At 51.2% G+C, this 24,682-nt stretch overlaps 13 protein-coding genes across 13 annotated transcripts; 5 read left to right on the top strand and 8 right to left on the bottom strand.

Moving 5' to 3' along the window:
* Window positions 1-503: 503 nt before the first annotated feature.
* PMZ80_002092 (uncharacterized protein) lies at window positions 504-3,074 on the bottom strand (the record flags this gene model as incomplete). Its single annotated transcript, XM_064870527.1, has 1 exon — window positions 504-3,074. The coding sequence occupies one exon, from the start codon at window positions 3,072-3,074 to the stop codon at window positions 504-506; it is 2,571 nt and encodes an 856-aa protein (XP_064732980.1).
* A 442-nt stretch (window positions 3,075-3,516) lies between these two features.
* Window positions 3,517-5,904, bottom strand: ade1 (Bifunctional purine biosynthetic protein ADE1; the record flags this gene model as incomplete). Its single annotated transcript, XM_064870526.1, has 1 exon — window positions 3,517-5,904. One exon carries the CDS (start codon window positions 5,902-5,904, stop codon window positions 3,517-3,519), a length of 2,388 nt encoding a protein of 795 aa, XP_064732979.1.
* A 633-nt stretch (window positions 5,905-6,537) lies between these two features.
* THR1_1 (Trihydroxynaphthalene reductase) lies at window positions 6,538-7,715 on the top strand (the record flags this gene model as incomplete). Its single annotated transcript, XM_064870525.1, has 3 exons — window positions 6,538-6,550; window positions 6,605-7,302; window positions 7,362-7,715. 3 exons carry the CDS (start codon window positions 6,538-6,540, stop codon window positions 7,713-7,715), a joined length of 1,065 nt encoding a protein of 354 aa, XP_064732978.1.
* A 320-nt stretch (window positions 7,716-8,035) lies between these two features.
* On the bottom strand, window positions 8,036-9,490 carry ACT1 (actin; the record flags this gene model as incomplete). Its single annotated transcript, XM_064870524.1, has 5 exons — window positions 8,036-8,266; window positions 8,319-9,121; window positions 9,172-9,227; window positions 9,371-9,401; window positions 9,484-9,490. The coding sequence occupies 5 exons, from the start codon at window positions 9,488-9,490 to the stop codon at window positions 8,036-8,038; spliced, it is 1,128 nt and encodes a 375-aa protein (XP_064732977.1).
* A 1,350-nt stretch (window positions 9,491-10,840) lies between these two features.
* Window positions 10,841-11,485, top strand: FES1 (hsp70 nucleotide exchange factor fes1; the record flags this gene model as incomplete). The annotated part of the gene is made up of 1 exon (XM_064870523.1): window positions 10,841-11,485. The coding sequence occupies one exon, from the start codon at window positions 10,841-10,843 to the stop codon at window positions 11,483-11,485; it is 645 nt and encodes a 214-aa protein (XP_064732976.1).
* A 344-nt stretch (window positions 11,486-11,829) lies between these two features.
* On the bottom strand, window positions 11,830-12,326 carry VPS68 (Vacuolar protein sorting-associated protein 68; the record flags this gene model as incomplete). Its single annotated transcript, XM_064870522.1, has 2 exons — window positions 11,830-12,180; window positions 12,231-12,326. The coding sequence occupies 2 exons, from the start codon at window positions 12,324-12,326 to the stop codon at window positions 11,830-11,832; spliced, it is 447 nt and encodes a 148-aa protein (XP_064732975.1).
* Window positions 12,327-13,030: 704 nt separating this feature from the next.
* VPS55 (Vacuolar protein sorting-associated protein 55) lies at window positions 13,031-13,521 on the bottom strand (the record flags this gene model as incomplete). The annotated part of the gene is made up of 3 exons (XM_064870521.1): window positions 13,031-13,095; window positions 13,151-13,433; window positions 13,483-13,521. 3 exons carry the CDS (start codon window positions 13,519-13,521, stop codon window positions 13,031-13,033), a joined length of 387 nt encoding a protein of 128 aa, XP_064732974.1.
* Window positions 13,522-13,892: 371 nt separating this feature from the next.
* Window positions 13,893-14,770, top strand: PRE5 (Proteasome subunit alpha type-6; the record flags this gene model as incomplete). The annotated part of the gene is made up of 3 exons (XM_064870520.1): window positions 13,893-13,930; window positions 13,978-14,089; window positions 14,138-14,770. 3 exons carry the CDS (start codon window positions 13,893-13,895, stop codon window positions 14,768-14,770), a joined length of 783 nt encoding a protein of 260 aa, XP_064732973.1.
* A 129-nt stretch (window positions 14,771-14,899) lies between these two features.
* PMZ80_002084 (uncharacterized protein) lies at window positions 14,900-15,702 on the bottom strand (the record flags this gene model as incomplete). The annotated part of the gene is made up of 2 exons (XM_064870519.1): window positions 14,900-15,600; window positions 15,651-15,702. 2 exons carry the CDS (start codon window positions 15,700-15,702, stop codon window positions 14,900-14,902), a joined length of 753 nt encoding a protein of 250 aa, XP_064732972.1.
* A 1,441-nt stretch (window positions 15,703-17,143) lies between these two features.
* Window positions 17,144-17,934, bottom strand: PMZ80_002083 (uncharacterized protein; the record flags this gene model as incomplete). The annotated part of the gene is made up of 2 exons (XM_064870518.1): window positions 17,144-17,529; window positions 17,622-17,934. The coding sequence occupies 2 exons, from the start codon at window positions 17,932-17,934 to the stop codon at window positions 17,144-17,146; spliced, it is 699 nt and encodes a 232-aa protein (XP_064732971.1).
* A 10-nt stretch (window positions 17,935-17,944) lies between these two features.
* Window positions 17,945-19,240, top strand: PMZ80_002082 (uncharacterized protein; the record flags this gene model as incomplete). Its single annotated transcript, XM_064870517.1, has 3 exons — window positions 17,945-17,997; window positions 18,036-18,247; window positions 18,270-19,240. The coding sequence occupies 3 exons, from the start codon at window positions 17,945-17,947 to the stop codon at window positions 19,238-19,240; spliced, it is 1,236 nt and encodes a 411-aa protein (XP_064732970.1).
* Window positions 19,241-19,929: 689 nt separating this feature from the next.
* Window positions 19,930-22,175, top strand: PMZ80_002081 (uncharacterized protein; the record flags this gene model as incomplete). The annotated part of the gene is made up of 2 exons (XM_064870516.1): window positions 19,930-20,110; window positions 20,158-22,175. 2 exons carry the CDS (start codon window positions 19,930-19,932, stop codon window positions 22,173-22,175), a joined length of 2,199 nt encoding a protein of 732 aa, XP_064732969.1.
* Window positions 22,176-22,800: 625 nt separating this feature from the next.
* Window positions 22,801-24,252, bottom strand: PMZ80_002080 (uncharacterized protein; the record flags this gene model as incomplete). The annotated part of the gene is made up of 1 exon (XM_064870515.1): window positions 22,801-24,252. One exon carries the CDS (start codon window positions 24,250-24,252, stop codon window positions 22,801-22,803), a length of 1,452 nt encoding a protein of 483 aa, XP_064732968.1.
* Between the last annotated feature and the right edge of the window lie 430 nt (window positions 24,253-24,682).

Raw genomic sequence — 24,682 nt, 5'->3', positions numbered from 1 at the left:
GGAAACATCCGTCAGATCGCAATTGCCGCCAATCGTTCGGTGGCTGCCACGCCTGTCGTCAACACCAAGGCACGATGACCAATGGCTGCGCTTGGAGCTGCCGCAAGATAACATCGGGCCGGCTAGCTTGACATGACAGATGACTTTTAAGCATGACTTCAACTGACATCCAAAGCGCTTCTCTAGCCGCCCGAAGTCCTTCAGAATCGCGTCAAACTACACATCACCAAATTCAAGCTCATCGTCGATGCGGCAGTTAAATGATGCTGTACAAGAATATATGAATTCTCAAAGCGACACCCTGCAGCTTTTCCCTTATGCATCTCGATATCGGCTATTCCGTTCCGACGCTCTGGATTAACCCACGTGTCACAGCATACGAGACGACATAAGTAAACGTTGTGCTTGTGCTATGCGAATAGTTGTACAAAATTAGATGTAATGTACAGATTTGTCCAGATCTCAACAAGTTCGGACCACTTCTGAATCAGGAGGTAGAAGGGTTACTGCTCGGGGCTGTACAACATGACCTTTTCACGTTGCGAATCCTGCGCGTCCTGCTCTTCACGCCACATTCTCCCTGACTCGCTCATCATGCGCAGTCTGTCCGTGAAGACATTCGCTCTTTTAACATCATCATCGAAGACCAAATCGGCTGCCCGCCGGGCTCGAGCAGCATTGTACAATGGTCTGCTTTTTGAGTCGGCCTCGCGTGCAAGGACATATTTGACTATCCAACGGTCTTCTGCCGAGATGTCTTTTGGTCGAGCAACTTTCTCATCGTTGACTTCGTTGTAAACGTGCAGAGTCCAGGATGCGACAGGCTTCTCTGGAGCTTCAGGAGCTTCAGGCGCTGCTGTAACCTTGTCCTCTTCTTCACCATACGGCTGACCGAGAATTTCGTCCAGAAATGCTTCATCGGCAGCATTGGACTCAAGGGTGGAAGGCGACATCTTTTGTTCAATGGTTTGACCCTCTAGCGGCTTCGAAGCGTTCGGGTTGATACCCACTGCCATGCTCTTCTCGTACTCATCAACCTTGTTTTTGCCTGCCCGCTGGACTTTATCAATGTCCTCGTCAGTCATAGGTTCAGCGAAGATGCGCATGAAGCCATTTGGTTCACCCTTTGTAGCGGGTCTTGTCTCGAACATGATTCTTAAGGATTGTTCAGGATACTCTTTCGTGGCTTCATCGCATATGTCGCTCATGAGCTTTATCGTCATGCGGAATTCTCGATCTCCAAGCGTTCGATCCGCTTGACCATGCAGCGCCATGTCAAGCTCTTGCAGTGACACATATTGGAAACCAAAGATCCGTGCAATATTGTGGTAGGCGACAAATATACCATCCATACGACCCATTCTGACTTGCAGTGAGTACTTCAAGAAGGCGGATCGGATCATGTCGTAATATTCGCGGTCGAAAGACTCCCACATTCCGAAACGATCTTTGATCTGATAACCCATGCCGACTTCGTGCTCGCGCATGATCATCCGAATCCCTGCAACTGCTCGAGTCTTGAGATCAAACATTCCAGTGCCCGGTAGTCGTGGGTCATATGCATCAAGTTGCGATCTTAGCAAGAACTTCGCGGCGGTTGAATAATGGTATGCTTCAGGTTCAGTGTCAATTGCAGGAGCCTGCTCGCCTGCCTTGGGTTTCCGATACTTCTCAAAGTCTTCTTTCTCCAGTGTCAGCAGTTTCTCCATGGACTTGCCCTGCATCATCAGAATGTTGGGTGTATCATATTCTTTGTCCGCGTCAACAGCATAAGTCCCATTCTTCCATCTCAAATATATGCTGCTTGGTGTTCTTGAAATAGCCGTGAAGGTGGTGAGCCCGGTGATTTTTTGGCTCAATATCGAAGGATCTACTGGTCTCCATGCTGACAGCAGAAAGTGAAAATGTGACATTGCTGCAGACATGCTCGAGGATGACCCAACATAACGTTTGTTATGCTTCTCAGAAATGCTGCGCAGTGTTTCGTCCTGCGAAGAGGTTATGTAGGGGTTCAAGGCATCGAAGTTGAATTCAGTGACGGGCATGATCTTCTCCAGATATGGGTCGAAATTGTATACTCGAGAACGCGGATCTTGCAGATGATATACACCAGGGTTGAATAATACCCGTGCCAGGTCGAAACTTAGCCTAGGCACTTTCGGAGTCTCTTCAGTCTCAATAGGGCGTAATGGGATGAGAGCTCCTTCAATACTCTTTGCCTCCTTCGGTGCCGCGACCACTGCTGGTGCAACTCCGTCCGAGACGGATTTTCGAGCGCGAGTCTTGGGTTCTGATGAGCTCACTGTGGCCTGACTTGGCTTCACGAGCTTTTTCTTGCCTATTGCTTTCTTTTTGGCCGCAGGCCCAGTACTAGCCACAGGCCTAATCCTTAGTGCAGAATCGACCTTGCGTACTCTGCGTAATCTTTGTGCTCTCTTGGTTTTGGCAACTGGCTTTGTGTCTGGCTGTGATTTGGCATTCGCTTTCGACTTGGCCTCCGATTCCTCATTAACAATTCCTAGCTTGTCCAATAGGCTGATGGTGGCTTGGTCTGTCACAGTGCCTTCAGACGGCTTTCTGTGTTTACTGATCCTCGATAACTCCTCGGAAACTTCCTTGTATGGCTTCCCTGCATATACCTGCTCAAGTGTATTGAAGGAGGGTGATTCACTTGGAGCTAGTTGAGGCTTGATTGCTGCAAGAACTTTGTCGATGGGAACACCTAGCGGATCACTTCCCACATCTGGCACAGCGGAAAGACCATTCTGTAGGCGTGCTCGCAAGCTGTGAAGCTGCCCAAGCTTGCTGATCTGACTATTATTCAATTTGACCTGCTCGGGCGTGCTGGTCGCATTTGTCCTCGATTTGATGGCTACTGTCGAGACACGTCCGACGCCCTGCTTTCGTCTTGGTTGTGATAGGGGAGAGGGGCTAGACGCGGAGAACGAGACATGTCGATGCTGCGTCTGTAGATTTTGTTCATGATTCGTGGAGATATTGGTTCTGCCAGATCTGGAGGTTCTGATGAGACATGACAGACAAACGTATGGTTGACCAGACGCCGAAGAGCGCATCGATTCTGCTCTTTGATTATCGACGTGACAGTCCAGTCACCACCGTGTGCCAATCGATAACCCTGACTCCATGAGATCAAAAGATGTAAGATAAAAAAGGTGCTCGTGATGTTTGCTGTTTCCCTAGCGGTCGCAATCGCAGTTTCAAATAATGTCGAAGTGATCGGCGCGACAAAGTTTCCTGAGATCCATTAACCGAAAGGCCTACACTCCGATTGGCTAGTATCGCGACCGACCCCTATCACGCCCTGTTCCGCTAAGGACATTCTTTCGAGCTGCTCAAGATCACCTCGAAGCGAGCTCTGTACGACGTGCAAAGCACGACCACTTGTACTCACGACTTGATCACGTTATGTTCTATCATTCACCTCACTTCGAGAGGTCTTCATTTTGCGGCGCCCTGCCGTCAGCCATTGAAAGAATAAGTAGACATGCATTGCCCCTACGCTGACCACGTGTCCAAGTTGGACAGAATACATCCCTCGTCCTCTCCTCTCGCTGCAAGCTTACCGATTTTGTACACTTGCTCGCCTTGCGCCTCCAGAATTCTCATGACCTCTCCATGTGCAATGTCTGACACAACCAGGACCATTCCTATGCCATTGTTGAATGTCCTGCTCATCTCCTCTAAGCTGACTTTTCCAGCATCCTGCAGCCATCTGAACACAGCAGGCCGCTCCCAGGTCTTGACATCAATCTCCGCCGACAGGTTCTTCGGCAGCATTCGCGGCACGTTCTCAAGTAGTCCTCCACCAGTGATATGCGACATGCCTTTCACGAAATCCTTCTTGACAACATCCAGCAGCGGCTTCACGTAAATTCGTGTCGGAGTCAAAATTGACTGACCGACCTTCGAATCTCGATCCCATGGTGCCGCTTCATCCCAAGCTAGATGTTTCCGTTCGATGACTTTCCTCACTAAAGAAAATCCATTGGAATGCAAACCATTTGAGCCGAGACCAAGCAGCACATCGCCTTCCTGCATGCTCTGAAGATCGGGCAGAACCTTCTTGCCAGAACCAGTGTCGACCCAGCCGACAGCAGTGCCGACCGCGTCGTACTCACTACCGGCAAGTAGACCTGGCATTTCAGCTGTTTCTCCACCCACTAGCGTGCACCCAGAAAGTACACAGCCATCTGCAACTCCCTTGATAAAGTCATCAGCGATATCCACATCTAATATGCTAGTCGTATATGTGTCGACAAACACCAATGGCTCAGCACCCTGTACGATCAGATCATTCACTGACATAGCCACCAGGTCTATCCCCACCGTATCGTGGACATTGGTTGCAAAGGCGACCTTAAGCTTCGTGCCAATCCCGTCGCAGCATGTAATTATAGTCGGAAACCCAGCCTTCAGACTCGACATGTCAAATGCTCCTCCAAAACCTCCAATGTCGCCATCGGCGCCAGCTCGAATTGTTCGTTTGACGTGCTTCTTGATCCGCTGCACTAGCGAATTTCCAGCATCTATTGACACACCAGCAGCGGCGTACGTGAGGGGTGCATCACTTTCCCTTCTCTGCCTCTTTTTGGCCTCGAAAGCTCTATGTGCGATATCCTTTCGAAAGTGCATGCCCGCGAATTTAATGGTATCGATGCCCTTGTAGGCCTTAGCTACCGCTTCCTCAAGATCAGCACCGGTTGCTGTTGCGGCAATCACACGGCCACCGACAGACCATAGCCCTTTATCATCGCAGATGGTGCCAGCATGAAAGACATGGGTGTCAGAACCAGGCTTCGACAGGTGTATTTGTCTGTTTTTCGCGTATGATCCTGGGTAGCCCTCAGCGCAGGCAACGACGGTAGCTGAAGCGCCAGATTTGATCTTCAATGGTACGCCAGTGAGATAACCCTCGGCGCAAGCCAGCATCACTTTAGCCAGATCTGTGTCGTCGGTCAGCAGAGGTAAGAGCGTCTGTGTCTCTGGATCTCCTCCGCGAACGTTGTACTCTAGGACTTTTGGGCCGTTTTTGGTGATCATCAGGCCAGTGAACAGGATACCGCGGAAGGGCATACCCTCGTTTCGCATCGCATCGATTGTGGGCTGGACGATCTCACGGTCGATTTGCACGATTAGCTCGGGTGTAGCTAGCTGTGTCGGAGCATATGCACCCATTCCTCCAGTATTCGGCCCTTGGTCGCCATCCAGGGCTCTCTTGTGATCCTGTGCTGGCGGCAAAGACCGGACTGTGTAGCCATCGCAGAACGAGAGTACGCTCAGCTCGTCCCCTTCCAGAAACTCCTCAACCACAACCTCGTCTCCAGCCTCCTTGAACTCCTTCTTGACCATAATGGCCTCCAGGGCATCATATGCCTCCTGCTTTGTCGTCGGGATAATAACTCCCTTTCCTGCCGCCAGACCAGACGCCTTGATCACAACATCATGCTTGACATGCTCAACATACTTCCGTGCCTCCTTGTGATCCGTGAAGTTCTTGTACGCGGCCGTCGGGATGCCATGTCGCTGCATAAAGTCCTTCGAGAACGTCTTCGAGCCTTCCATCCTCGCGGCCGCCTGTGACGGACCGAACACGGGTATACCAACGCTCCTGAAGAATCCCTCAATCCCATCCACCAGAGGTGCCTCAGGACCCACAACCACCAGATTCAGCCCATTCTGCTTGGCGTGCTTCACGAGGTCGGGGAACTTGTCTTTTGTTGATCCAATTGGTACGTTGATTATCTTGTCATGACTTTCACTCGTCCCTCCGTTGCCAGGTGCGACGTGGACAATATCGACGCTCGGGGAGGACGCCAGGCGCCAAGCGAGGGCATGTTCGCGCCCACCAGATCCAATAACGAGGATGCGCAAATGTTGCGCCATTTCGAATTTTTGTTCTCTTGTCCCGGGGAGGATGCCAATTATCGACTCTGGTTTACTCGTCGATGCACTCAAATCACATTCCTCGCATTAGATCGTCGTAGGCAACTGGCCGATATCTGCAGCTTGAGGACGACGCCTGCACCAGCTAGTAATCACAAAATCGAGCTTACGACTGGAAGACCGAGTCCTTGCAGAATGAACCACCTACATGTGACTCCAAAATGGACCAAACCCGTAGCACTTCGTTATCTTCTTACTTGCTCTTGAGATATTTTATTCTTCGACCAATCACATGGCGTACCCCAGGTACCCCGTCCCAAAGAGGCACAAAAATTTATTGCCAAGGCCAGGAAGGGTACCCTTGGCGACACCGGCATGGATGTTCAGTAGCAGAAAACACCTGGCGAGCCTGAGAATAGCTTTATGAACTCTTCACAATAACGGTTAAACGCTTTGAAAGAGAAGCCTGCATCACAAACCAGTACCAAGAACAATCGTATAAATTTGTACAGAACAGAAAGCGTAATCACTCCACACGTATATCCAACCTAGCTCAAGCGAAGCCAGCGGAGGACGACAGGGCATTAGGGCGATAACCAGATACCTCACCGTCGAACGAGGCACACCACCAAGATGCACATTATCAGTCAGCCTCCTCCTACCTGCCTTCCGCGTCATCCAGCATGCTAACCCCAACCAGAAGTCCCCTGCTCCTCCGCCAACATCGGCCCCGGCTTCGACGTAATAGGCCTCGCCCTCTCAATGTACCTCGAACTCCACATAACCACCAAACCCACCGAACCACCCACCCCCACCAACCCCCTAAACTGCACAATAACCTACACCGGCGTCGGCGCCGAAAACATCGACCTCGACCCCTCCGCCAACCTCCTAACCCGCACAGCCCTATACGTCCTCCGCTGCCATAACCAGCGGTCCTTCCCCCCAGGCACAAATGTACACATCCACAATCCCATCCCGCTGGGCCGTGGTCTAGGAAGTTCGGGCGCCGCGGTCGTGGCGGGTGTGACGCTCGCGAACGTCTGTGGGGGTCTTAACCTGCCGAAGGCTCGTCTGCTGGATTTTGCGCTGATGGTCGAGAGGCATCCGGATAATGTCGCTGCTGCGTTGTACGGCGGGTTCGTGGGTACGTATCTGAATGAATTGAATGCAGACGATATGGCGAGGGTGGAGGTGCCGCTTGCTGAGGTCCTGCCTCAGCCGGCTGGTGGCGAGGATACAGGCCTCACACCGCCCATTCCACCTATGGATATCGGACACTTTCGACGGTTCGATTGGAGTAAGGAGTTGAAGGCGGTGGCTATCATTCCGGACTTTGAGGTGTCGACGGCGAAGGCGAGGGGGGTGTTGCCGCTGCAGTATACGAGGAAGGACATGGTAAGTCTACTCAACTCGAAGGCGTCTTGATACGGTAGGAATTGCTAATCATACAATAGATCTTCAACTTGCAAAGATTGGCATTACTGACTACAGTGCTATCTGATTCACCACCGAACCCAGACCTAATATACTCGGCGATGCAGGACAAGATACACCAGCCATATCGTTCTACACTGATACCAGGCCTCACTGAGATTCTGCAATCTGTCACGCCTTCAAGTCACAAAGGGCTGTGTGGCATATGTCTGTCTGGAGCTGGACCTACAATACTGGCATTAGCAACGGAGAATTTTGATAAGATCGCCGAGACGATAGTAGGTCGGTTCAAGCAGGAAGGTATCACTTGCGAATGGAAGGTATTAGAACCTGCAGAGGATGGCACGACGGTCGTCGAGGTGCCTGACAGCTAGCGAAGCGGAAGCTGTAAAATCACATCTACACTTTGAGCAGTAATATTTTGGATGATTTTGAGAACTGGACAAATGCTTCATTTCATCGCTTGACAGTCATGCTTATCTGCTTCATACATTATCGACTTGAGCCTGAGCTCATGAACCCAGCACAACCTCTATTCTCAAGTCGACCCGAGACAATGCATCATTGCATGCCTTCTATAATCTTGAGCCCATTCCTGATGCAGACGCTTGCTGCCTTGATTCATCGCAAAAAGTCCAGGCAGGGAAAGGATGGTCGTGGTAGTCGTGTGAGGTTATCATTTTCAGTGCGTCGCTTAGAAGCACTTTCTGTGGACGATTGATGGTCCAGACTCATCGTACTCCTGCTTGGAGATCCACATTTGCTGGAAGGTAGAGAGCGAGGCCAAGATGGAACCACCAATCCAGACAGAGTACTTTCGCTCGGGAGGTGCAATGATCTTGACCTTCATGGATGATGGTGCAAGAGCAGTGATCTCCTTCTGCATTCTGTCGGAGATACCTGGGTACATGGTAGTACCACCGGACTAGATGAGTGTTAGTAAAATTCAGGCGCAGCTTGCGGAAAGAGAAACTTACCATGACGATGTTTCCGTAGAGATCCTTTCGGACGTCGACGTCGCACTTCATGATCGAGTTGAAGGTGGTGACGTGGATACCGCCAGATTCAAGACCAAGGACAGATGGCTGGAACAGAGCCTCTGGTGCTCTGAATCGCTCGTTGCCGATTGTGATAACCTGGCCGTCAGGCAGCTCGTATGACTTCTCCAAGCTGGATGACTGGGCTGCGGTCTGGATCTCTTGCTCGAAATCAAGTGCGACGTAACAGAGCTTCTCCTTGATGTCTCTGACAATTTCTCGCTCGGCGGTGGTGGAGAAAGTGTAACCTCGCTCGGCCAAGATCTTCATCAAGTAGTCGGTCAAATCTCGTCCAGCCATGTCGACACGAGAGATGGCGTGAGGAAGAGCGAAACCTTCGTAGATGGGGACAACGTGGGTAACACCATCACCAGAGTCGAGCACGATACCAGTGGTTCGACCGGAGGCGTACAGGGACAGGACGGCCTGGATGGAGACGTAGAAGGCTGGAGCGTTGAAGGTCTCGAAGACAATCTGTGTCATCTTCTCTCTGTTTGACTTGGGGTTGATGGGAGCCTCAGTGAGCAGGACTGGGTGCTCCTCAGGAGCCACACGCAGTTCGTTGTAGAATGTGTGATGCCAGATCTTTTCCATGTCATCCCAGTTGGTAACGACACCGTGCTCAATGGGGTATCTCAGTGTGAGAATACCTCTCTTCGACTGTGCCTCATCACCAACGTATGAGTCTTTCTGACCCATACCAATCATGATACCGTGGTGTCGAGGTCGACCGACGATGGACGCTGCCACGTATTAGTGTCCGCGCGGTCGACTTGGATAGATCTTAACTTACGGAACACTGCTCGTGGCGCATCGTCACCGGCGAAACCGGCCTTACACATACCAGAGCTGTAAGAAATCACCGTCAGCCATTTGTTCAGTTTCCAGTATTTCTGTCTTTCCCTCCGCTTCCGCTGTTTAGAATTGGTAGCGAGGTGGGGCAGCTCTTCAAGCTGGAGGACAGGTCGGTGGCAATGCTTTAGGGGTCTTACCCATTGTCAATGACAAGGGCGGCAACTTCTTCTGTAGGTAGAGAACGACGTTAGCATATGTTTCATACAATGAGTGAGGAAGAGGCTCTATTCGAGCATGGGTTGAAGCTTACCCTCCATTGCGACGGTTCAAGACGAAAGTCCGAAAAGAAAAAGAGTGTTTCGTGAGGTCGTAAGTGGTGGAGATGACTATAGAGTATCTATTCTCTGTAGCCTCGTGTCAGTAGAGGAGATGTCGGAAGGTAAAGTTGACAGGTTGTGAAAGGTAAGATGGAAATGTATTGTAGCGGTGGGCGGTGCGCTTGAACCTGAGGAAGGGACCGCCAAGAATGACGGTTTTCCAGGGTGCCACCGCAGTCACTGCCCGTGAACGCACCTGCGCTGCGACTAACTCACTGTTCGGATAGCTCTTACTGAATCAGCGTCAGAGCTAGCGATTTGACTGCTGGCCTTATCGTATGATTTGCTTGTAACGTTTCGAATCATGTTGGGTTTGCATTCTTATATCAGCCGCTCCTCCATTGTGGCGGCCTTGCCGCGCAATACTACAGTTCACTGCCTCGTAATCGTTTGTATTTGCTTCAAGGCAGATACGTTTCAGACGGAGGCACATACTATGTCCTACTACTGTGCTCTACCCGCGGTTAGAGTCATCTACCAATGCGCCTGCTCACCGACTCCCCTGTTTGTGGCCCACAAGTCTCCACGGCAAAAGCTTTGGTTGACCTGATCTTCTGTCGGCCGAGAAGATTAGCTGAGATGTGAGGCTTCACATCTCCATGTACTGCTTGTCATGCCCCCAGGTCTAACCGTACTCACTTTGAGCTTGATCGTGACACCTGGTGCAAGTACGTATCCTGTTGTGATCTGTGCTCCGAAATCTTTGTGTGATGTTTCCCCGGTCCAGCCACAGTCACGGTGGGGCAATCGATGGCTCAAAGCCCCGCCAGCGCCTCGCTAGTACGGTAGACCTTCTCAACACTTTCTTACCACTCACGTTGTCGGCCAGTCCAATATCGTCGCTGTCGTCGAGGAGGACGCCAGCAATGAACATCAACGTCGAGAAGAGACTCGGGCAAATGACTGTAGGAACACTGATCGCTGCATCACGTAGGTAGGTCCCGAGAACGATGATCGAATGTCTTGGAAGTGGTTGGTAGGTGCTGGATTTTTCGTCTGACCAACAGTGCAAATTGTGACCTTGACCTCATCTGAACTTCATATTGGTGACTGAACAGCACGGAAAATCCCCTAGAACAATCACAAATTATTCACAATAACAAGACACTGAGGTCCTCCCCAAAAGTCAAGATCGACCTTTAGACATCAGAGCCGAAGTCATTATCTCACGTGAAACTACCGGATAGCACACCTTTGAACAAACTACAGATTGCTCATAAGTTTTGAAACCACAAGCCCAAGACACAGCCCTACATCCAACACTCAGGTCACCCACGCGCCACCGCAACAATGGACAAAGGCATGTCCAACCTCCTCTCCTGGTCCATCGAAAACTCCCAAAATGCCCAACAACCCACCCAGGATGGCACATCAACGCAACAACCAGGCTCGAAAGGCGCCGAACCGCGCGGCCTCACTGAAGATGCGATCCGTTCTCTCATGGGCGGTCCATCCGACGCAGACTTAATGAAAGAAGCAATGCACGTAGTCGTCAATCCAGAAGCCACCCTCGACAACAAAGTGATCGCGTTCGACAACTTCGAGCAATTAATCGAAAACCTCGACAATGCGAACAACATGGAGCCATTGGGTCTATGGACACCGCTGATGAATCAGCTTGAGTCGAGCGAGCCGTCGATGCGCAAGATGGCGGCGTGGTGTGTTGGGACCGCGGTGCAGAACAACGAGAAGTGTCAGCATTATCTGTTAGGGATTGGAGGTGTGCCAAAGGTAGCGAAGATGGCAGTGGAGGATAGCGATAATGCTGCACGGCGGAAGGCAGTGTATGCGCTTAGCAGTACAGTGAGGAATTTCCAACCCGGCATGGATGAAGCGCTGAAGGTCCTGCCGAGTAATGTGACTGGGCCGGATCATGTCAATGCTAGTGATATGGATGTCATTGATGCTATTATGGCGAAGTTGAGGGAGGGTTGAATAGGGTGAAATCGACCCGGCCGGTTTGTGCCTAATGATCGGAATGATCTGCATGGCGTTATGGTTCTTGAAGGATAGATAGGTGTTTTGAATGCAACATCTTCCAGAATATACTCTGAGGCCTAGCTATTTCATTGTCCATGCCCGTCACTCCTAGAATGCCCGATTTTAGGTCGAGTGCTCGCTGCCCAAATCTGACCCTCAGAACTCAGCCAACCAGCCTACTCCCACACCAGCACAATCTCTTCACTCCTCCAGGCTCGTTCCTGCCAATTATAACCGAAGATCGTAAGCATAATCGTCCTCAATGTTTTGAGAAACCCACAAAACAATACAAGAGAGCATCACCAGCGCATTCCCCAGCACATTCGCAACCCCCATCCACAAAGTCCTCCCCCCGCCTCCTCAACAATAAAATTCAGCACCAAAACACACACACTCCCGGCCAACCCCCCCGCAATAAGCGCAAACCCCAGAAACAACACCAACCGCGCCTTCCACGCAACTCCATTCCCGCTGTAGCTGAAACTGTCAGAATTCAGCCTGCTCTTCTCGATCGAATTAATGACTGTCATGCCCAGGGTGCTGCAGATCAGCGGGATCCAGTCGACGAATGTGATGTGGATTGTTGAGCCGTTTAGGGCGGAGTGGGAGAAGACGGCGGCGTCGAGGAAGAGGAAGAAGCCGAGGGAGAACTGTGGTGGGTGTGTTAGTTGATGTTGGGGGAGCAGGGAGGGAGATGTACCATTGCGCCGCTTAGGTAGACGCCTCCTGTGCGCAGGTTGGCGTTGTTGACCCAGTTGGGCATGGGGAATTTGTGGAAGAGACGGTTGGATTCCATGGTGTGGGTGGATAGTGGTATCGGCAGGAAGTAGGTGTATCGATGCGCTTTCGGTGACTGTGAGAGTTGAGAGTGGACCGTAGCTTGTGTTCGAGGGATAGGGAGGTCTAGTGATACAGATGTGCTTGCAATGGTCGCTGTCGCGAGCTTGTTCGCAAGAGAAGGCTGGGTTGGCGCAGCTGGAACCGGGGCGATTGCATCACGTGCCATGTGCTCCGGATGACGTTTCGGGGGGTCGCCATATGTTCAAGTTCAGGCTACGAAAATGATGATACAGGCAGGAGCAATACAACGCCATTGCCTATCGCTTTGGCAGTGCAAATTGTGAAGTACTAGGCAAGATCCCTCGGGCATGGTTACGTAGGCAATGAGTGAAACCAGCTCTCGACTTGCGTCGAGCTCCTTTGGTATACACCCGAACAATTTGGCAGCTTCCAGGCACGAGCAGAGCACGCGTTACTGGTATCCGGGAGGGCGCCGGGTCAACGCTTGCTTCATTTCAGCAGCTTGCTCCCTCTCCAGATCTGTTCATACAGCTGCATTGGACAGCCTTCCATCGGCCAGGAAGACTGTGCACGGCGTACTCCCACGATGCAGATAGATTGTAAAGATGGTGGTTGCATTGCTCGTTATGAAATGACATACGTTGAGACACTGCCCGAATACGCTCCGTTTCCCCGTCGTGTATAATCAAGCGCCATCTCTCAGAAGTCCTGTTCCTCCTTGAAGAATTGAGTAAAGCTGATGATCGTTCCGTAAATCAGCAATCCTGTACCACGTTAGCCAATATGCTCCCTCTCAACTCTTGTAGAACTGTTTCATACCTCCTATTATACTCATAGCCATAGCCGGAACCTGTATCAGCGCACAATGCGCCAGCAGGACCGGAAGAGCAATCCCCATGACGACCAGGAAACCGGTCACGAACCTCCCAAAGTCCACCACCGCATAACCCGCATCGCCCATGAAATCATCCGGATTTGCGCATTTTGCGCATATGAAGTTAGGTAGCGGTGCTACTACATAAGTCGCGACCACCAGGAGGGTGAGGAAGTTATGGAATAGCGCTGCGGAGAGGATGACGAGGAGGAAGCCGATTGCTAAGACCTGTTGAACGTGAGTAACTGTGTCGGGGAGGAATGCTGGGATTCCGTACGAAGGAGAGCGCAATGATGGTCTTGAGCCCTGCCGCCATGGCGGAGGTGTTGCCGGAAGGCTGTGATTATGCCTTGACTGCCGCTCAAGAGGTGTATTGGGAGGATCTCCGGACTTCTGTATGCTCAGGTCGTTCTAGTATTCGTAGATAGCATTGGCCGTAAGAATGGTAGATGAATTGCTGGTGTCTCGTGAGCGAAACTGAAGCTTGCTTCGGCTGCGATTGAGGGTGTGGCTGGGTCGCACCTACCGCCGCAGCATCATTGATTCCTGCCTCAGGCAAAACTAGACAGCCGCGTCTACGATCGAGCCTGAGCAGCGGATGAAGTACATCCTAATTGTTCTGAACCACCATATCCAGCTCTATTCTGCCTTCAACGTCTCACAGTCCTCTGCCTCCCAATCGCCAAGATGTTCAGAAACAACTACGACAACGACTCCGTCACATTGTAAGGCAGTTCGTCCAAGCACTTCAATATCAAACTAACACCCACAGCTCGCCGCAAGGCCGCATCTTCCAAGTCGAATACGCCCAAGAAGCAGTCAAGCAAGGCTCAGTAGTAGTCGGTCTAGCCAGCAAGACACATGTTGTCCTCACAGCACTCAAAGTACCACTGCCTACCATAGCATCACAAGCGCAGCACTAACCAATCCAGCGCAATGCCGAAGAACTCTCCTCCTACCAGAAGAAAATCGTCGGCGTAGACGACCACCTCGGCGTCGCCCTAGCAGGTCTCGCCTCCGACGCCCGTGTCCTCTCCAACTTCATGAAACAGCAATCTCTGGCCTCGAAACTCAGCTACGGCCGCGCGATACCCGTCGAACGAATAGTGAATATGATTGGCGATCGGGCACAGAGCAGCACACAGCACTACGGCAAGAGGCCATATGGTGTTGGACTACTGGTTGCAGGAGTGGACGATCTAGGACCACATCTATTCGAATTTAGCCCAAGCGGAATGACGCAGGAGATGTTGGCTTGTGCGATTGGTGCGAGGAGTCAGATGGCGAGGACATATCTGGAGAGACATCTAGATAAGTTTGCCGATTGTGGGAGAGACGAGTTGATCAAGCATGGGCTGTTGGCATTGAAGGAGTCACTGGCACAAGACAAGGAGCTGACGGTGGATAACACGAGTTTGGCTGTTATTGGGCTTACCCAGAAGGATGGCAAGAGGAAGACCGAAAACTGGAAGATGTATGACGGTCAGGAGATCGGTCCTTTACTGGAAGCCAACGTTGAGACCAGTGGCACTGGTGAAGGAGATGCAATGGAAACGGATTCATGATCACGAGCATAGCATGAAATCGCAAGGCGTTCAGGGCGCAGGCAAGCGAGAACGCATTATGACCAGGCGGTAGGCCCATAGAATTGATTGTCTATGCCTCTATGCTCTATTCATGAAATTTTTGAGCTTCTACTCATTCGTCCAGTCCATATTAAACCTTCCCTCGGCGACCTTGTAATCTCTCAATGCGTCCACCACATCCTTGGGGTCCTTGACCTCCATAATGATGTTGGCATTGCCCTCGCCAATGAAGCCCTCCCTAACACTCCTCCGTACCCAGTCCAGCACACCATCCCAGATCCCATCGACGTTGACCACAACAATTGGCATCTTGTGAATACCCAGCTGGTTCCACGTAACCATCTCTGCCACCTCTTCGAGCGTGCCATACCCACCAGCCAGCGCGACAAAACCACTGCCTGGTCCACCACCCACGACTTTCTCAGCCATCATCCTCTTCCTTGTGTGCATATCCTGCACGATAATCGTGTTACCGAATTCGCTTTGAGGTACAACCATCTCATTTGTATTCGATCTCTTGAGTTGGTCCTTGGTCAACGTTCTCTCTGACTGCTTCACGTCTTGGCCGTGGCCTGCGGCAGGCGACTCGTTGCGCGAAGTGGCTGTTGACTCTGCCTTCACCAGGGCTCTAGGTATTATGCCGTCGACGCTGCTCGGACCCGAGTTTGAGACGAAGGTCTTTGCGACCTCGCCCATGATGCCCATACCTCCGCCACCATAGACAAGCTTGTAACCTGCGTTCGAGAGAGTCGAGGAGAGTTGGCGCGCCGACTCGAGGTGCGCTGGGTTGTTTCCTGGGCTTGATGCGCCTGGTTGCGTTAGTCTCGATCCATATCGTTTCTCTATGTTGTTGACTTACAGAACACGCAGACAACTGGCTGTTGGCTCTCGCTACCGTTCGTGGATGCCATTTTGTTTCCTTGTAGCATTCTTGTTGAGGAAGTCCAAAGAAGTTTTCTGCGTAGGAAGCGAAAGGCCAGTTCTTATATACTCCCACCACCTTGCACTTCGAGGTGTTTGTTTGGTAACCTCGTCGTCGTGACTCAACACCTAGGAATATCGCGACACTTGTAAGCGCTAGTAAGCGTCGAAGAGCACCGAGGCGACACTTTCAGTGTGTACGATGAGCTGTGATTAGTGATTCGAACGACAATGTAACTCAAAAGTGTATGAAGTATTGACTCATATAAACATATAGTGCAAGGGTGTTAGCAGCGCAGGACTTCGACGTCGGCGAGCTCTTGAGTGCCTCACAAAAGTGGGCATGGTTGCCCATGATGTCAACAGCTCGAGTAATATCAAACGAACCACGTGGTGCATTCAAGGCCATAGAGGCATTCCCCTTGGCAGCGGAAGTGGTCAACGGTTGAAGGTCCTAGTACTGGTTTGACTACCCTGAACGTCGTGAGAGTAAGGACACGATTTGCTCGGAACAAGACTTGCTATTTGTTCAGTCGCGCCAAAACGAGCCGCAAACAGATTGCCTCATTCTCGAAACTCGACTCCAAAAGCGGGGAGTGTTTCTGAGCTATCACTTTGAAGGCAGATCGTTCACGAATATCAATAGAGGTCACTATGCCAGAGCAGCTGGCACGATTCATGAGCTCGCCCCTTCCTTGCTACTGGCAGGAGTCCTGGGTGCCTTCGTACGAGCAGCTTTAGAAAATGTCTGTTGATCCTTCCAGGCTTGATCTGTATTCGGCCAAAACGGACAGCTGCTGCTATGAAAGAACCCCCCGGTTCAAGCTTCCCAGGCCCGTCATCAACAGAATGTCAGAACCACTAACTAGCTCGACTTCACGTGTCTTATTATCAAGCTTGATGGCCCAAAGCATCTCCTCTACCAGCACATGCACGAAGATCAAAGGCTGAACTGCACCGAGATTTTAAGAAGCCGCATGCTGAGACCGCTTTCTATCAAGCAAGGATACTGGTATACTTTCGCTTCGAACAAGCGAGCAGGTGAGTCAAAACTGCACCTCTGGTTTGCTGATATCGCGGACTTTCGTATTCGAAGGAATCCAGGCCATGTCACCTTCCCGTTCGACACGTTCAGGCATCTCAACATGGATTGGCACTGCCGAGCGGACACCGGTAGGGCTTTGTCTTCACAACGCGATTGGTCACTTAAGGATGTTAGCTTGGGTTCAAGGCAGCCAAAACGTACCTGCTAGCCCTTATCGGGTATCCGGCTGTGCTTAAGCTTCGAGCTAGTGACTTGGGGCGGAATATCCTATCTTGATTGTGCTTACAAGCCCGTCCACCCCGCTGTCACCTCTATCTGCCAAAACGAGGCTGATGGTAAAAAGATAACATGTCCTCGCTTCCTCGTGTCCTACCTCATCGGCGGTCCTACTTCACCGTCATACGGTGTTCAGCCTGATTCAAGTCCCGCCAGATCTTTATCGACACAATGGTAGCCATGTATCGACACTTGATCTGTGCGGCTTTTGTCGGCTTCGCGGTCGCCCAAAATAGCACAGAGGCTTCCAGTATATCTTCCGAATCAGCTTTAGCTTCCAGTGCCGCATCGTCAGCGTCGGAAACAGCATCATCAGCAAGCTCTGTCGCCAGCTCTGCCGCATCTGCAGCAACCTCAGCTTCAGATGCAGGCAGTTCGTTGGTGGCCAGCTCGCTGTCATCGGTAGCATCATCGGCGTCATCAGTAGCCTCGAGTGCATCCTCGGTGGTCACTTCAATATCATCTTCGATCTCATCAGTCATATCGTCGGCGAGTTCTGAATGTAAGCAGCTTTTTCTTTCACCCCTTACGTCCCACGATCGCCCAGCAGAGTCAGAGAGGTGGAAAATGTCTGTCAGGCTGTAACACTTTGCCTAGCTTCGACAAGCTCGATAGCGTCAACTACCTTGAGCACAACCTCTTCCATAGCACCTTCGAGTGTCGCCACGAGCTCGAGTCCTGTTCCAGTCGTCGTTACCACTTCCGCTGTCTCAACCTCTTCTGTGATAAGCTCAACTGAGACCTCTTCTGCAGCTGTTGGGACGCCAACTACCACACCAATACCCACTTCTTCAAGCACTTCGATAGAGTCTGTACAGTCAAGTACGTCGACAGTGCCCTCCTCGTCTACCGAAATACAATCTACTCCTACCCCTGTGCCGAGCAGCAGTAGTTCTGACATTGAGCTTTGTATGTCTTTCGTATTCAAGACTTATGCTGCACAGCCAGCCTATGGTCTAAGAAAGTCTACACAAGCTAGAGCAAGCTAACATGACTTTCTAGCATCTTCATTGGTGTCAACATCGCTATCGACATCGGTACCGACATCAGCATCGATATCGGCATCCGCTTCCTCTTCCTCCTCCTCCTCCTCCGCGTCCACCTCGAAATCCTCATCTCGCTCGTCCGAAACAACATCAAAGACTCCTACCTACGTCTACTCCTCAGTCTCTTCCTCCGTCTCCTACCAGGAAACGGTCTACTCAACAAACAGTGTAATCATCACCACTCAAGCAGATGGCCAAACAAGTCAAAGTACGCAGTACACGGTCATCCAAACCACCATTCCGGCAACAACAGTCTTCGGTACCACCGTTGTAACCTCCACCGAATCACCAACAGGCATAGCAGGTCTCCAAGCCAATGCCGACGACCCCTCCAGTAGCAGCAGCCTCTCCACCGGCACAAAAGCTGGCATTGGCGCAGGCGTAGCCGTCGCGGTCATCGCAGCTGCAATTATCGGCGCCATCTATGCCATGCGTCGCCGCCGTCGACACAACGCCGCAATCGCAAGTCATGACAGCTACGCACCATCGCTCGGCAACTCCATGAACTTCGGTTACGCAGGTGCAGCCGTAGGAAAGACAACCTCCCGGTACACCGACTCCGAGATACCCTCAGACGGCCACTCCCCGCCAATGCGCGAGTCGAACCCACTAGATCGCTACACAGTACCGGGCGCCGGTGCAAAGCGGTCGAGCTTACCTGCCAATTCGCGGACATCAGACATATCGAGTGCAAGCGGCAGTGAACCAACAGCATATCGTCCTGGCCCTGGCATGCCAGCAGTTGCAGAACAACGATCTCGCTCCCACTTTGTTGAAGAACTCCCCGAGCAGAACAATGAATATCTTCATCCGAGGTCGAATTGGCCTGCTGGCGTTGGTGCCGCGGCTGTAGCCCCGAGTGGAGACCCATTCCAGCACCGTGAAGGTGGAGATACACCGAGCTTATACAGCAACGACGGCGATCGACATCGAGATCCTAGCCCTGCGCATCAGGCAGATAGAGACAGAGAGAGGCAGGTGAGCCCTGCTGCGCTGGAACTTAGTGGGGAGAACGGGATGAATCGGAGTGGAAGTGGTGGCAGTGCGGGTGCACAGGGATACAGAGGGATGGATCCGGAGGTGCCGTATCATAGTAGGGGGCAGGCGCAGCTAGTCAAGCCGCAGGAGGGGAGGAAGTTTGATCCTAGTCATAATTTTTGATGATATATGTGGTACGAGGGATGTGCTACGAAAATGCATACCATAATCGATATAGCGAATAGTTAAACGGAAACCAAGTCGAAGGCTACTTGAATCAGTGCGGTCACGTATGACTACAGCCACTTGTCATACCGTCCGTGCGTCCTAACCTCGCTCTGCGTGACGTTAGCGGCCTGAGGCATCAAGCGTGCAGCAGTCTGATAGGATAGTAAGTATATGTAGCGGAGATGGTACCAAGCAACTTGAAAGCTCAGATTTATGAAACACTATTCTACTGCACGTAGTTCAACCTCGATGTCCATGCTCTGATTAACCTCTGCTCTCATACCTCTTGTACCATGGCATGGATTTCGGTCGCATAGACTCGAGCAAGTCTCTCGCACCTAGCTGACCGAGAGTCACGATGAGGACAAATATTGCCCTGGTCGTACTGACATATTCTGTCGCACTTCCACTCCTATCCTCACTGGGCGAAGGAAGTTCTGTGCAACCATCTTCTGAACACATGGTCGACCTGGTATGCTGCAAAAGCGCCTTCCGCAGAGTCATATCCGTATGATGCAACGGTCGTACTTTCCCTCTCATACGCACCAGGCTACGCCTTCCACACGACGGGTTCATTCGTCATGGACATGACAGCATCTTATGTGCCGGCATAGACGCAGCAGTTCCTGTTGACTCGAATCATAATGGCCGAGGATTACGACAAAGCTGCTGGACCGGTAGCCTCGCCTGACCAAGAGCAACGCACTGGATCCGGCCACCATTTTGGCAATATCTACGCTTCTGGCAACGCATTCCTCCATCTGGGAGATGACCTCGTCGCGAGAACAGAAGAACAAGCCAAGCAGAAACAGAAGCAAAGACATGGTCAGTGACTCGTCCATATACATCCTAAAGCATCGATTGACAAGCAGGCACAGAGACACGAGTAGGTCTGTATTATACGGCTATGAACACCAGGAGGTGGCAACTCGGAGAATCACCAAAGGCTGCACTCGAATGGATCTGGAATTCCAAATTTTGTGCCTGGCTGAGGTCCAAAGAGGAATTGTTCTGGATATGTGGTAAACCAGGGTCAGGAAAGTCGACCCTGGTGAACTACCTTTCCACATCGAAACGTCTCCTTGTGGAGCTCAGTGTTCACGGGGCACAATGGTCAGTGATCGACTTCCACTTCGATTTCCGCGCTGGGGAGGACACCGCAAACACAAAGCCAAAGCTGGGTCTGCTCAAGTCCCTGGTGTATCAACTCCTGGATGAGAACGAAGCTTTTCGCGAATACGTTGATGCTCAAAACTGCCTTGAAGAAACTTGGTTCGATCGGGAAGAAAGGCTGGTCGAGCACCTTATTGGTGGTCTCCGTGAAATGAAAGGTAATGTGCTAATCTTCATCGACGGACTCGACGAATGTGCCGTTCACTTGGGCCAGCTCACAACCTCATTGCTCAGGATACAACGACAGTCTAACGTCAAAATGTGCCTAGCAAGCCGGCCTGAGCCGATATTGTTGAGGTTGCTAAGCAAATTCCCCGTATTGCAGATGCAAGACTTCAACGTTGCGACAATACGAGATCACATTCGAATGGTTTGTGAGCATTTCGACGCCGACGAGTCTACATCCTTGGAGCCGCTCTGGATCGAAGTCGAACGTGAAGCGAACGGAGTAATACTCTGGGCGCGCTTCGTTGTTGACGAGCTCTTTGAGCAGCGCATATCTGGCGCGACAATGAAAGAGCTGCAAGAAAAGTTGAGAACATATCCAAAAGAGCTGAAAGATGTTTATGCTCGGATATTGAGTCGGTTATCTGAGAAGGAAGTGATTCATGCCGCGATAGCCTTTTACGCGCTTCGAACAGGCCAGCAGTACTTTGCGTCCGACATAGGACTGCCAATCTACGAGTTCTTCATCCTCTGGGTCGTCATGGTCGAGGTTGTCGACGAAGAGATGGTCTTTGACCGCGGTTTCGACATCAACCAGTTTCGCAGTCGCCTTCATGCAATGCTTGGCGGCCTGATAGAGTTCTCAGATGCTTTGAACGTCGTCCGCTACGTGCACAAGACTCTAGAATCCTATCTTGAAGAACCGAATAAGGTAAAAGCTCTGATGGAGCAATATATCCGCCCAATGTCTTCTGATGACCCTGACAAGTTCACTAAAGAAGTGTTCTCTATCGTCATCAGAAAGGCCATTGCGGAGATCGAATGCACAGAGCAGGATTTCCAGAAGGCCATCTATGAGATCCAAGAGCCCCGCGACACCATAACGTGCCTACACAAGGTTTTACCAGAAGGTCACTGGTACCACAGATCGGCTTTTTTGCTCAGGGCCATTGATGAATATCCCAAGCTGCTCTCGAACTCTGAAGCCGACGTCCCAGAATTATGCCACATCTCGGCATCCCCCCTGTTTATGCTACATTGTCGTGTGGCCGACGAAAGTGGCTACATCACGTGCGGATGCGATAATACCTACTCTGGTGAAGCTCAGACAGTGCCGTATCACTTGTGCTTTCTTGCTCGACACGACTTCACGCGCGCCTTTAAGTGTAGCTTCAATCGCAGCAAAAGCAAGCTCACCCGCCGGTCGATCGAGCTGATAATTACTTTCATCGCACTCACAACTCGTGAAGAGATGTACGACCGAGACAGCGAGTATCACCGGTCTCACGCCAGAAGACGAGATCTGATCGATTTTCTCTTCGCCAACCGGAAACCAAGCGGACATCATATCCTGATATGGCTGATGATTGATTTTGACAAGCCGCCCGAGTATGTACTTCGTTACCATGAGCGAAGTGTCAAGGTTGAGCTTGGCTCGTTGCTGAAAAGTCCTCTGTGTCCATGGCCGTCCGTGAACCTACTATGTTGCTGGGCGTGGCTGTCCGACGATGCTGGGGCAGGGATGCTTGTCAAGAAAGACTCAATCTGCTAATCAGACTTGGCTTCGATGTGAACGCTGAAGCTTATGCTGGAGGCACCGTTATGAATGCTCTCTTTGACGAGAAGGCCCATGAGGAGTCTGAGTGGCTGACAGGGCGTAACGACACACGGCCGCATCCGCTCTGGCCCTTCAGCAGGATGAAGTTCGACTTACTCAGAGACGCAGGCTATGACTTTCATGGTGGTGGCCAGCATAGCAACATTCTAGGATGTGCAAAGAGATTTCGTCGGAATGAGTGCTACGACAGTCCGAGCACCGGAAAATTGGATGAACTTATCGACTTCGTCATCACGCCACTATACACAGAGCCACTGTGTACCAAACGGCACAAGTCAAAAGCAGAGCAACCTCAAACGCCAGACTCACCCCCTCGGCCGCAGAAGAATGTCTCCTTGAGAAAAAAAATCATGACCAGGGTTAGCTCCGCAGTCAAAGAGGAGCTACACTCTCAGCTACAACCGACTACAACTAGCTTCAAACAGACATTTAACATTTCGCGACGGCGAGAAATGGTCTTCATACATCGTCCTTCGTTGCAGCAGCCACTGCACACATGTGGTATCATAGGCAACAAACATCCAGCGGGACGGCTAAGCCAAGTACAAAGACGGGTGGGTTATATTTTCTTGGGATGCAGGGCCCACTTTTCTAACTTATTGTGTATCTCCTGTCTACACCTCAACGGCAGAGATAGCTCGGATTCGCGAAACCACCCTTTCAATACCTGCCGCCAGAGCCAGGGTTCCGCGTCTTGACGTCTGCAAATGCTCTCGGGATAGCGCTCGAGCCACGATTTGCTGTTCCAGCCATCATCGATATCGCCGTCTTTGTACGCTGTTTCGACACTCTTCGTCCTGAGGTGCGAGAGGGCATTGTTCGTAAAACGGTCTGCTCGGTCGTGGTGCTCTCTTCTGCACCATCCCCACGATGGCCCGTACCGCCAGACCAGTGCTAATGGATTGTGAGTCCTCATTGCCGTGAAGCGTGCCTGTGCTCGATTTGCGTGATAGTCTACGTACACCAGCTTGCCAGCCCGAAAGATCCTCTCGAGTTCTTCCTCGTACTCAGATTTTCCACACAGAAAATCGGTTTCATTGCGGTACCATCTGGCAAAACGTTCGAGGCGTAGCATGTTTGCCGTCGGGCTTTGTAGAACGTCCATCTCGTTCTCGAGCATTACGAATAGATCGTCCAGCTCCTCCTGGATACTGGTGTCGCTCCATTCATCTTCATCGTCATCTCCCGGTAAAGGAGCAAAGGCCGTCTTCGCTTGCACTAGATTCGCCGTGCTTCTAGCGAATCGAATAGCGGTGTCTACCTTGTGTAGCGCGAAAACATCTGGCAGAACTACCTTCGACGACCTTGCATGGCGAAGTGTCCAGAAGGGCATCAGTGCGATGAGATAGTCTCTGTAATAGTCATCGTCGCCCACGGTAAGTGACTGTTCGGGCCGGTCATCGTAGCACCAGGAGGCTGCCTTCGAGTCTCTCAGATGTATCTCAATATGCGGAAGACCTCGTCGAGAACGAAGAGTAAGAAAGTGCACCAACGTACGGCACTTCCGCCACAAACAAAGTATCTGACCGGGGTCTTCTGCTGCTGCTGCTTCTATTTCGATATGAAAAGCTTTGAGCTTGTCAAAGGGGAAATGGACGAAACCTTGCTCCACTGCGTGGTCTACGCTTTCCAGAGTGGCTTGCCAACCAGCGCTGCTTGCTAGAGACAGCCATTGCTTGTGGTTGTAGATGGGAGATATTTTGCATCGCAATATACTCCCGCCATAGATCTCTGAGCATAGCTCGTTGCGTAAAGCTGAGCTCGTCCTCATCAGTGCGGAAAGGTTTCGCGATCTGTCGTGATCACAGCCCTGTTGGTTGGGGATCGTGGCCAGCTCATCTACGGGCGAGAAGTAACTCCAGATCTTTGCGCGGATCTCGGGTGGCAGCTGAGAAAAGCTGCCCAAATACTCAGGTTCGAAGTCCATGATCCACGCTGGTTGTAGAACGTCAGCAGTCGTTGTCTTCGATTCGAATTCTTTTGATGTTCTGTCAAATTGTTGAATTACCATACCGGGGAGAAGGCGAAGAAAGCATTGGGAGGAAGTTTGTACTAATAGATGAACTGGTCGCATGCTACGGTACCTTGTGAAGATGTTGGTACCGAAGGCCGAATCGCGTATACTTTACTTGTATGATACTTACCTAGCTACCTAGGTAGTCACGCACGACACTTAGTAGCACAGCCTGTTAGTGCTAATCTATAACAATGATTGTGGCCGCTACCTCGTATCTTTAGCCCCTGATCCAAAATGAAGATTGTGAGCATGCAAAGCACATCATGCACGTGTGACCACCGTTAACGTTTCGTACGGAAACTATTCAGTGTGTTCAGTAAAGAAAGCATTTGAGCTTTAAAATAAGTTAATTGCGATCTAAGTGTCAAAAACGATCTAGATACCAGAACCACATATGGTAGATATTCAAAACTCTCCCGTGTAT

The sequence above is a fragment of the Knufia obscura genome, assembly GCF_036327395.1.
Source record: "Knufia obscura strain CCFEE 5817 isolate CBS 148926 chromosome Unknown scaffold_2, whole genome shotgun sequence".
Classification (NCBI taxonomy): Eukaryota; Fungi; Ascomycota; class Eurotiomycetes; order Chaetothyriales; family Trichomeriaceae; genus Knufia; species Knufia obscura.
This window is presented reverse-complemented; position numbering and strand designations above follow the sequence as displayed.